This window comes from Anopheles merus, chromosome 2R (assembly GCF_017562075.2).
Source record: "Anopheles merus strain MAF chromosome 2R, AmerM5.1, whole genome shotgun sequence".
NCBI classification, from domain to species: Eukaryota; Metazoa; Arthropoda; class Insecta; order Diptera; family Culicidae; genus Anopheles; species Anopheles merus.
The window spans coordinates 17,074,060-17,086,528 of NC_054082.1; the positions used below are offsets into that span (position 1 = coordinate 17,074,060).

Below are 12,469 nucleotides of genomic sequence, written 5' to 3' on the forward strand. Positions count from 1 at the left end.
TTTAACACACATTCATTACCGGTACCGGCAAGGATGAACGACGGATTGGAAGGCATTGCGCCACGAATAAGCTCTCCTCCCGGCCCCTCCATTCACGCGGGTAAGTTGCGGTTTGTTTATCATCGCAAAACACCGGCCACCATCCGACAGCTCGATTTCGGATGGCACCCGGCGCACTCATTCTCACCAGTAACCTAATCCGTTTCTTCTCCCGAGTCCTTCCACTGTTGGAGCCCCCGGGGGTTGAGCTTTCGGAGCATTGTTTTTCAACACCGAACCAAAATAGGCGCAGAAATCAAACACACACCACCACCACCACCACCACCAACCAAGCGGTGTATCATGTTTCACGAGTATGCGAAACCCTAGGGCTTAGGTCGTTTAGCAGGAAAGTTTCCAACGAACGTACCAACAGTAGGAATGGGACAAACAACGGCAGCTTTGTGGAGCAACGAACTTTTACGCTGGAAGGAACTCACCCTTAAAGGAACCGAGGCAGTATCATCCCTGCAATTAATTATGCGTCCACCGCAAAGCCTCCGGTCGGGGAAAGGAACACTATCCCTTTCTTTGGCCATCTTTTTTGGACCATCTTTACTTTCCTCTTTTTTTTTGGTTTTGACAGTAGCCCACTAGCGCGCCAGCGTGCATGAAATTATGTTTCAATCAACTTGGCACGCGATAGCGAGACCGGTGGTGAAAGCAGCACATCAACCAACAACGAGTTGCCTTATCAAACGGTTCCCACTTCGGCTTCCTCCAACCACGCTACCCCCTTGGGAAAGATTATAATGCGCGGCACAATCATTACCACATCACGTGACGGAGCGCCTCGGGGGAGTTTGCATATTGACACGATGCCCAGAGAGACATACGCACACAAACGTGAACAATATTACCACCCGATTGGAGTCTATTGTTGAGGAAGGCAATGCTGGTGCCACGATTGATGAGCGTGTGTAAGAGCGCGACCCCCGAAAACAGACTACTCACCCACCCTCCGCACGCAGGCACTGATGATAGGCCGGTCTTTATTATAGCCTTCCGGCCGGTAGCCCAGGAAACATGTTCAGTTGCGATGATGTTCGGTGCGAATTCTATGATGCATCCTCGGCACCTCGGGTCCACGGCGCAGAGCGTGGCCTGGTGCTGATAATCGACGCACAACAGAATGCGTCACTGCGTGCAGGCGTGCGTCATCCAAAACCGACGGACACGACGAGTGGAGGAATTCACAGAACCTTGTGGCTCTGGCCGTGTACCTGGGATTGCATTTTGAGCGTGCGTACCATCCGTACCTGCGTGGTTCCGTTCCGTTCGTTCGCGTAAGGGTACAAAGTCCCGCTCAATTGCACCCAGAGCCTGAAGCAACCTGTGGCAACTGGTCAGCTTCACCCACTCCATCATGTTGCACACACGCGCGCGCGCGCTCCTATATTGTGTGGACTGTACGTTTCGACGAGAGGACAGAAGCCAAGCGGCGAACGCGAGCAGCGGAAGGCGTAAGCGTAAGTGAAGACTACAAATATCAGCCGAACAGGCAAAAACCAGCCGTGTCGTCCGATAAGGATGCTCTATACTGATGCCCCACTAAAGGTCCCGCTGCAACAGCCCGCACGAGGTACAGAGAGATAGGGATAGACAGGGTAAGGGCAGGGAGAGATCTCTTATCACAAACCTCCGAGCGGAAGGGTCAACCAGAGGAGAGCAGTAGAGGGGAGTAGAGAACGTAACAAAACTTTCCTCATCAGCACTCGACCCGGGCAGCGATCAGTTGAGCCGGACAGTCCGGAACAGCACCACACACATCATCATCAGCCGTAGTTCCCGCCCTTTTCGCTCGCACCGTCCGGCCCGAGAGCGAGTGTACCTTCGACGCCTTTTCCGTCCAGCGAAGTTCACCAATCCGTGCCCCGCTCGATCTATTCGAGGTGAACTTCCCTTTTTTTCCAAGCGTTCGAGTTGCTCGTGAAAATGCAGTGAAATTGCAAGGGCCCAGTGTTCGCTCAGTGTCCCTGCTCGTGCTCCTAGAAGTAATTCCCGGAAGTTCGTCTTCCGCCACCCTTTGCAAAGTCACCATCTGCAAAGTCTGACGATCGTTTCGTATAGACACAGAGACTGCCAAAAGTTTCACTGTCACCGTCCTCCGTTACTACTGTGTTCCTTATTTACAAATCGTACCGAACGTCCGTCCCGGAGTCGTGCAGAATGATGAGCTTCCTAAGGATGTTTGACCGCACCGGAAAGGTGTTGCGCGCCGGCCAGCAGCGTCACTTTTCCATCGTGGGCAGCCCGAGCGTCAGCGCGTACCTTATGCAGCAGGTAAGTGCCGCGGTGTTTGGGATTGCTGCCGGGGCAAACTGGCAAAGCATTCGCGGGTGAACGCACACCACCCAGAAAACCTCGGACTCTGATCCAAGTCCAACGATTCGCTCATGACGCAGGCACCGCGTCCAGACGTTCAAGGGGAAAAGGGAGCAAAAAACAACAATTGGTGTGCGTCTACCACACTTTTTTATACTTGCTCAAAATCACAACACAAGGGCATAAGCACCGTACCGTACATTTCCTCGCAACGGCTCCGGCATAACCCTTACAGTGGCCGCGGCAAGTGAGCGCGATAACCCAGGCGGCACGCGGAAGCGGCACCATTGCAACACAGACACAATGTTTGGGCTTCGGGATTGCCCTGAATATTCAATCAAGATCGAGCGCGGCCGTTTGACGCAAAGCATTGCATGCCCGCAACGGTAGAGAAGCGAAAATCTACACACCAAACTGGCATTACAAAACATATCGATTAATTGATGCTGAAGTACATTTTCTATTGATTGGGAACCTATGATGCATTAAAGATAATATTTTCGTTAAGAACACCATCAGAAAAACAATCGATCGAAAAAACAGAAAAACAATATCATTCATGCTGTTTACTTGCCGTTTTGGGAAATTTGGATCCAGGATTTGTCAATTCTGTTTTCGTCGTTGCTCATAACAATGATCAAAACTTGCGTGTTGACAAATGTATTAGATTGTTGTTGCTGGCCAATGCCTTATAAGTATGAGTTAGAATATAAGTTAGTATGGCGAGTTACTAACGTCGAAAGCCTTTGACTCACTCATGAGTACAGTCTTTCCCTGAGTTACGCGAATAATGCGTTCCAGGGACATTCGCGTCACTCGGATTTTCGCGTAAGTCGAACATCACGTTTTTGAACCAAAAATTTAAGATTAATTTTAATAATTGTATGTGCATTATTACTTATTTAACACGATTCCTGCAGAAAATTCGATTAACTCTGTGTATTTTACGATTTCAAACTCTCAGCAAAACCGCAATTGATTTTCAATTTGGCAATTGTTGGAAGGAAATTGTACCAATTTGACGTATGAAGGGTCAACACTAAAAATTCGCGTATCTCGGGAAAAGACTGTAATGAAAAATTGCTACGAGTGAGTATCTATTCCAGCGGTCTCCAAACTAAGGCCCGCGAGAGTCTTTAATGCGGCTCGCGATGACTTTGTAAAGACTGAAATAAAAAAGTTTATTATTCTGATTATTTTTATCAAAATTTCAATGCTTATGTAATTAAGTTTAAAATAGAGCTTCAATAATATAAAGTTGTACTTTGATACATTCAGTTGACATTTTCTCATCAAAAAAAGATTTAAAGGTTCATCGATTAGCTAAAGGTAACGTCAAAATGACCCTCAGCAACGATATTTGTGAAGCAATACGGCCCGCGCAGTGAAAAGTTTGGAGATCCCTGGTCTAGTCGACGCGAAGAGTAAAATTGCTCATCGTTATTTAACCCTCGAATGAGTTATTCAACTCACGAACGAATCAAAACTCTATGGTTGCTAGTCTGCATGATCGAGTTCGTTCACAAATGAGTTCAACATAATCGTCGTGATGTTTTCAATTCACTCATAAAGAGTGTAACCCACTACTCACCCCAACTCAGTATGTTACATCACCAACATTCTCGCCCAAAAGCTAAAAGCTCAATCTCGTACTAACAAATAACGAAAATAACTCGCACGATGTGTGTGCGCCATCGTGTTTTGATTGATTTTGCATCACCCTATAAACGCCCAAATCAGTATTAAAACCGTGATACCGTGGCTAGGTTACCGGATTATCGAGTCAGCTTCGGACGACTCCATCGGTGTGTGTGTGTGTGGGATTTACCATCCTAAACTCCGTTGGATGTTTGGCTTCGTTGGGTGTCGCGGCGCTATTATTGCCTGCGAAATGTAATTACCAGTGCCTACCAGCGCACCAGGCGACCTTTGCCCGTGGCGGCACACACACACACCCACACACCAAACAGCGGAACAGAGTCCAAACAGCAAACGGTTCAAGTCTTCCCAACCCTGGCAACCCGGAACAACCGTAATCCGACCGAAGGATCTAATGGGCAACACGGCAGCTGTTTGCTTGATTGCAACTGCCCATCGGACCTGACCCCTCTTTTGGCGGGTGTGTGTGTGTGTTTGTGGGAAAATTATTTGATTTGAAATATTATATTCGAACAACAACAATAACAACAACAACCACCACAACTGGTTGATTGATCTTATCGTTCAAATCGAAGAAGCAGCAGGATTAGAAAGCGAACGGTTCGAAGATGCTTAGGGGTTCGATCCGCCCGCATGATTTGTGGACTTGTGGACAGTGCACGTGCGGCTCTAGCGGCACTGGCGGGGGCTCGAAGCCCATTTGTTTTGAAAAGCAGACTGCAAAACAACCCCACTATCATCGGAGAAGCTGATGGCGGTGGTTGGGACGCCGCAAAGTAAAAACAATCTCGAATCGAAGCGAACCGGCGAACCGATCGGAGATGTATCGCGACAGAACGGGGCACAGGTTGGAACGGCTCACGATGGTAGCAGTAAGGGTAGTAGGGGCACACGCTTTCCCGTCACTTTCCCGCCAACCTGCCCGTAGTTTCCCGTGCTTTGATTTGCTTCCCCCGGACATCGGCTCAGCCAAGCGATTGCTGATCCCCATATTGCCATTCCCAGCGATCACGACCGGGACAATCTAATTTCGTAACTTTCTAATCGTGATATCGGACCGTGGCTGAAGCAGAAGCTTTTCTCTTTTGATGTGCCCACTACTGTACCACTTGAAAGGATTCGCTTCCTGCCGCATCTGCTGCCCCCCGGGTGGTGGCCCGTATAACAATAGCATGGCAGCATTTGTTGATGTCCATCCCCTTCCATCCACGATACTGAAGGCGCGGAAACATAGATTAGATGAAAGCAAGGGACATTTGTTTGTCGCAGCACGCAGGGCCAGGGATGATATTACACTACTGTACACCTTACACCTTTCCATGCCGTTCCAATGGGGACGGCAAAGCGTAATTGCGATTCAACTCGACACTCAGAGGGGAGGGGAGGGAGGATTTGAAAGGTGGACAGCTTCGGCAGAGATTTTCTTGGAAAGAGGCAGACCACTTGGTAGGCAAGCTTAAGATAATTGCAGCTTCCGGGAAAAGCTCTTCTTCCTATAATAGCTGCCGTTCGCTGCATCTCAAACATATTTTAGACATCAAAAAGCCTGCGGTGCTTTCGGATTGCGTTGGTTTTGAGTTTTTTTTTTAATAATTTCGGTGTCCTTCATTTAGCGAAAGTTGTGCAACATGTTTGTTTTAAAATGTACCCACACTCCTGCCATTTTTGGACGGTTAATAATGATAAATGCGTTGCTAGACAGGTTTTTCGCTTTCCTTATCAATAATTTCCCATTACTCTGGCAGTGTGTGTATGCTGCCATTCCAATTGTGTAATGTTGCGCTAACCGAGTTCGACGTGTGGGCCTTTTCGCACACATTAAGTACCGAACCGTGATTGTCCCGCCAAGCAGCCAAGCAGTGCGTTTAAAACAATCGTAAAATTTTAATAACTTCGAACGCCTCCCAAAACACAAACACAATTGAGCGCCATTGCCATTGATTGCGGAGCTGTTGGGTGTAGTGGTGGGTGCTCGGAATCAGACCTACCCGATTCCATTTCCATGTTCGGAATCAACTCCGGAGCCGATTTCGACGCTGGAATCGATTCCGGAATCGAAATCGGCTCACGGAATCAGAATCGGCTCCGGAATCCGAAACGGTTCCGGAGTCGGTATCGACCTGAGAATCCCAATTTGCGGCGGAAACGGAATCAGAATTAGCTCCAGAATTAGCTGCGAAATGAGAATCAGTTCATTAATTGAAATAATAAGTTTCAGAAGCGAAATCAATCTGGGAGTCTCAGAGAGAATTGATCGTTTATAAGTAAATGCAGATTCTTTGCGTCTATCCAAAACCGATTCTGATTCCGGAGACGATTCCGAGACCAATTCCGAAGTCGCTTTCGATTTCGGAGCTGGTTCTGGAGGCGATTCCGGAATCGATTCCGGACCTTGCTGGAATCGATTCCAACGAAAACTATTTTTTTCACATCACTAGTTGGGTGAGCAGTTTTTCCTTGTCCTCCTTGTTTTTTTTTTTCTTGCTAGCAAGCATCTGGCCACCCCGGGGGTCGGCCGTTCGACCAACTCCCGCCTGACGTCGATAGAATCTCGGGTGGAAATCAAATAAAATTTCAATTACTCCTGCACAATCGTGCCCAGCACAGTGGGTGGGGGGGGGGGGGTGAGGTCAGTATCATACTTTCGTCGGAGTGGCATTCGTTCGTCGCAGCCTTCGAACCCGACTGATGCGCAAGTACCGACAGCGAACGCACTGCACCGCGGGCGTGACAATGCGTGAAGCCGAATCAAAGTAATTATAATTCATCAAACCTTCGCTCGGGGTTTGAGTTCCCGCACAAATGGAAGGCTAAGGAAGAAAGGGAAGAGACCAAATAACGCATTTGCACGCCTGAGCGGCAAATGCAATCATAATGAAAAATAATTTCCTGCCTCGATTGTTGCACCGTAATTGCTGCACCCGACTGCACTGTGCCGGATTATGCTGAGCTTTTGCAGAGTGCTGAGATTCTTGTTTTTTTTTTGCTGAACACACAGCTACAGCGAGAAAGAACGGAATGGAGCTGTTTTGTTGTGTCTTGTGAGCTGAGTACATACAAAAAAAAAGTAATCACAAAACCTTCGAGAATGAGTCCCGTGGGACGGGGTGAAGTGTGAAGCAGGTTGGTCGTGCGATCTTAATTAACTTTAAGCCCGACTATGTCCTGGCTGGACTGTTTGGTATCTTTGTAGTGACAACTTGCAGGGCAAAAAAAAAAAAGATGGAAGGAAAGTCATTATGCTAGCCAAAAATAATCACTTTACCCGCCAGCCGAGAGCTCAGCTGGTGGGCGGGCTTGGAGCCGCATTCGTGCATTAAGCTTCAGTCGTTTTCAGTGTGTCTTTGTGTGCGCCACTAGCAGACGAAATTAAAAAAGGGCTAGCAGAATATGTTCTAAAGAAATGGATTAATGTATTTCGCGATTGCTAATGAAGCTAAATAAATTCGTCCCAACTCCCCTTTTTTTACTTAAAAAAGGATAACCACAAATCTTGGCTATTCTTAGCTATTCTTCGCTGGTCCATCTTTTTGACGCATGGAATGAATTTCGAGCCCCAAGCTGGTCCCAACCAGTCCGCCTGGCTCCCTAACTGGAGCGCATTTGAAACTATAGCCCAGGACGGGACGCGCCAGCAACACAACAGCAAAAAATTGCTCCACTCTCACATACCAATACATCCCTGGGCGAGCCGATTGTACCGAGCAACTTCACAGCATAATAATGAGCGAAAAAGGATCTCGGGCAAGATTGCAGGGTTACGGGCGATGGTGGCAAATAATGATGCAAAAATGCTTGCACCCACCAGCAACGGGTTTGCGCACTCCCCCTTTTGCCGGACCTTCGCGGGCAACGCGGGTGCTGCTAACAATCTAAGAAGCGATCTAGCGCGCGCACACACACACACAAATCGCACAGAAATGGATGCTAATAGCGCCCGCAGCAAGAAATAAAATACCCGAAAATGTAAAACGTGTAGCGCGGCGCACGAATTTTGCGCGGAAGAGTGCGTGGCGTTCATGCAAAGCTGCTGCGGCCCGCGATGGGAAAAGTTTTCGGCCCATTTTTTTCCCCTCGCAAAAACCCATTCTTTCCCTTCCAATTTTTGTGTGAAGAAGAACGGCTATGGGGAGAAAAACACACACACACACAAACGTTGCGACATTCAAACTGCTTTCCCCCGGGAAAATCTGTGCATCTTCATCGCGCGTGCAAAAGGTTGATGAAAAAAGTTTCGATTGTTTTCCGATATGATATTGGGTGCCGGTTACATTTTCCAGTGGATGAGGCGGTTTTGGACCCCTTTTTTTTGTTGGTGCGTTGTTTGTAGCATGTACCCGGAATACTGAAACGCACAGAGGCAACTTTTTCGGCCGTAGTAGGCCTTCCTTCACGCGAAAGGATACCGCCGACCGGCCGACCGTGCGCGATGACATGATGCGATATTCATGTAATGGCAATCAAAAACATGTCGAACGCCTACTTCGAACGTGTTTGTATTTTGTTTTGCAATGGTTGTGCCGTCGTCGTTGTCGTGGCGACCTGTTTAAAATTTCAAATCGTTTGTCTCATCCTGTGCCAGTGGCATGGGCGCCCACAGGTATCTGTGGGATGAAGGGCACGCGGCCCCAACCCTGTCTTGAGGTAAGCCAACGATAAAGGGCAAAATAAGTAGCCACCGGCGGGGGTGGTTTGTTTTCATGCTTGGTGCCGCTTTGCCCACTGCAGCACAAGAACTCCAAAACCATAATGCCGGTTAGATTATGTCCGACCACCACCGGAATGCAAAGTAAACCGCATTAACTTCAAACCCGTCGTTTGGTTTTGTTTTTCTCCTCCCCACCCACTAGGCAAGAAAGGCGAAAAACGTTAACCGCACCCTGCACGGTCTGCACGAGCGCAAGCAGGCGACATTCAGCGAGCGCAACCAGCTAAAGTACGCCCGGCGGCTGGTCGTGAAGCTGGGCAGCGCGGTCATTACGCGCGAGGACGAGCACGGTCTTGCGCTGGGCCGGCTGGCCTCGATCGTCGAGCAGGTGGCCGAATACCACGTGGAGGGCCGGGAGTGCATCATGGTCACGAGCGGTGCGGTCGCGTTCGGCAAGCAGCGCCTGACGCAGGAGCTGATCATGTCGCTGTCGATGCGCGAAACCCTTTCGCCGACGGACCACACGCGCCAGGACGCGGGCACGCTGGTGGAACCGAGGGCGGCCGCCGCCGTCGGCCAGTCCGGCCTGATGTCGCTGTACGATGCGATGTTCGCCCAGTACGGCATCAAGATCGCGCAGGTGCTCGTGACCGAGCCGGACTTTTACAACGAGGAAACGCGCAAAAACCTGTTCAGCACGCTGTCCGAGCTGATCCACCTGAACATAGTGCCGATCATCAACACGAACGATGCGGTGGTGCCGCCGATGTTCATCGTCGACCAGGAGGTGTCGGCCACCGGCAAGAAGCGGGGCATCCGGATCAAGGACAACGACAGCCTGGCGGCACTGCTCGCGGCCGAGATTCATGCCGACCTGCTGATACTGATGTCGGACGTGGACGGCATCTACAACAAGCCGCCGTGGGAGGATGGCGCGCGGCTCATGCACACCTACACGGCCGGCGACAAGAATCTGATCAAGTTCGGCGAAAAGTCCAAGGTCGGTACGGGCGGCATGAACTCGAAGGTGATGGCGGCGACCTGGGCCCTGGACCGCGGGGTCAGCGTGGTCATTTGTAACGGCATGCAGGACAAGGCGATCAAGAGCATACTTACCGGGCGCAAGGTGGGAACGTTCTTTACCGAGTCCACCGCCGAGAAGGCGACCCCTGTCGAGCAGATTGCGGAAAATGGTAAGCCACAGCCGTCCTGGAAGGAAATGGGGGCAGTTAATCTCACTATTTCTCACTCGTTTCTCTCTCTCTCTCTCACAGCACGCAATGGCAGCCGAGTGCTGCAGAATCTTACCGCCGCCGAGCGGGCACAGGCAGTCAACACACTGGCCGATCTGCTCATCTCGCGACAGTCGCAAATTCTCGAAGCGAACGCGAAAGATCTGGACGAGGCGAAGAAGTCGGGGTTGGCCAAACCGCTGCTTTCCCGACTGTCCCTGACGCCCTCCAAGCTGGAAAGCTTGGCCAAAGGACTGAAGCAGATTGCGGACGATAGCCACCGGGTAGGGGAGAACACTGCAGTTGACAGTTGGCGGTGCAATGGTTGCTTTGTTGAGAGACCGTGCAATATTGTTTACACTTTTCCAATACATTTTTTTCAATCGGCAGAACGTCGGTCGTGTAGTGAAGCGCACCAAGCTGGCCGACGGGCTGGAACTGAAGCAGGTCACCGTGCCGATCGGGGTGCTGCTGGTCATATTCGAGTCCCGGCCGGACTCGCTGCCCCAGGTGGCCGCCCTCGCGATGGCGTCCGGCAATGGGCTGCTGCTCAAGGGCGGCAAGGAGGCGGCCCACAGCAACCGGGCCCTGATGGAGCTGGTGAAGGAATCGCTTGCCGCGACGGGCGCCTCGAACGCGATCTCGTTGGTGTCGACGCGCGAAGAGATTAGCGATCTGCTGTCGATGGATGAGCATATCGATCTGATCATACCGCGCGGTTCGAGCGAGCTGGTGCGCAGCATCCAGGAGAAGGCCCAGCACATCCCGGTGATGGGGCACGCGGAAGGCATCTGCCACGTGTACGTCGATCGGGAGGCGGATCTCGACAAGGCGCTGAAAATCATTCGCGACTCCAAGTGCGACTATCCGGCCGGTAAGTGATCGCCACGCCACGTGGTAGTGATAATGGTTGCGCACGTTTATATTCTTTCTTTTGTGGCTTGTATCTTTTCCAGCTTGTAACGCCATGGAGACGCTGCTCATTCACGAGGACCTCCTGCAGAACAGTTCCTTCTTCACCGACGTGTGCAACATGCTAAAGCGCGAGGGCGTCAAGATCAACTCCGGCCCGAAGCTGAACCAGATGCTGACCTTCGGCCCGCCCCAGGCCAAGTCGCTCAAGTTCGAGTACGGTGCGCTGGAGTGCAGCATCGAGGTGGTGAAAAATCTCGAAGAAGCAATCGACCACGTGCACACGTACGGCAGCGGCCACACCGATGTGATCGTTACGGAAAATCGTACGTATCAAAGGATCGAGTCGGAAAAAAATACAAAAAAAAAACATTTCAAACAACTTCTCTTTATCCTTCCCGTTGCAGCCACGTCGGCCACCTACTTCCAGAGCAATGTGGACAGTGCGTGCGTGTTCCACAACGCTAGCAGCCGGTTCGCGGACGGCTTCCGGTTCGGGCTCGGCGCGGAGGTGGGCATTTCCACCGCGAGAATACACGCCCGCGGCCCGGTCGGTGTCGAGGGTCTGCTCACGACGAAGTGGATCCTGAGCGGTGTTGACCATACGGCGTCGGAGTTTACCGACGGATCGCGTGCCTGGCTCCATCAGTCGCTACCGACCGACCAGTAGCAGGTGGTCGTCCTTCCGTTAAATTGCTCTTGCCTACAATCGCTTGCCAGCGTGCTTCCGTTTACGCAGCTTTGTCTTATGGACGATTGATTGCTGCCTCGGAAGGGCCGTTGTGGAGTGGATCACCCAGCCAGATGATCCCAGCCCCAAAGGTGCAATGCAAGCGCGCGCGCGCCACGAATTGCGTACACAAAGCGGGAATGCGCAACACAATCGAATAAAACTCAATTAATTATCCTTACCGTATCAAATTAGCGTGACGGATCGGGAGCATAATCACTTTGTGACCGCCGGCATGAGGTCACCTGTACTGGGGTATGAGCAACGGGCGTGTATGTGTGTGTGTGTATGTGTGTGAGTGTGTATGTTTGGGTTGCAAATGAAATAAAAGCCGTCTGTAAATAACGATAGTTTAATTCCTGCTGCGCCGTTCATTACTTTCCTTGTGTTCACGTTCTCGGGGGGGGGGGGGGGGGGGGGGTTGTATGTGTGTGTGTGTGTGTGTGTGTGTGTGTGTGTGTGTGTGTGTATAAAAATTAATTTAATTTCATTCGTACCTAATGAGCGTACAATAAATTATGCACGACCGAAAATTCGCCAGAATGATGCACGCGCTAAAAGTCGGAATGCCGAAAGAAATGATCTTGGTAAGAGGAAGGAAGGGGAGGGGAGGTCATTTAATCCCTCATTATAAATTGCAGAGAGTGGCACAAAATTCAGCGCAAGCCGGACAAAATTCTGGTAACGCTTGTAGCAGCATTGGAGCATCAAATGTTATCGCACTGCAACTGCAAATGCATTCGCTCTCCCTTAACAACTCTTGATTGACAATGCGTTCCTGTTGCAGTAATTAATCTTTATTTGCGATAGTTATACATCGACCTTGTCAGTAACACGCCAGCACAGAGATAGAGCGAAGGCTTTCCGGCTTCGGCCGGGCTACACAATATTTACAACTCTCTACTAACCTACCCACTCCCTACT

General features: G+C 50.5%; 1 protein-coding gene across 1 annotated transcript; it reads left to right on the forward strand.

Moving 5' to 3' along the window:
* The first annotated feature begins 1,749 nt into the window (after nucleotides 1-1,749).
* Nucleotides 1,750-11,901, forward strand: LOC121590926 (delta-1-pyrroline-5-carboxylate synthase). The gene is made up of 6 exons (XM_041911114.1): nucleotides 1,750-2,322; nucleotides 8,874-9,864; nucleotides 9,946-10,187; nucleotides 10,294-10,777; nucleotides 10,860-11,141; nucleotides 11,223-11,901. Exons 1-6 carry the CDS (start codon nucleotides 2,209-2,211, stop codon nucleotides 11,483-11,485), a joined length of 2,376 nt encoding a protein of 791 aa, XP_041767048.1. The 5' UTR covers nucleotides 1,750-2,208; the 3' UTR covers nucleotides 11,486-11,901.
* The last annotated feature ends 568 nt before the right edge of the window (nucleotides 11,902-12,469 follow it).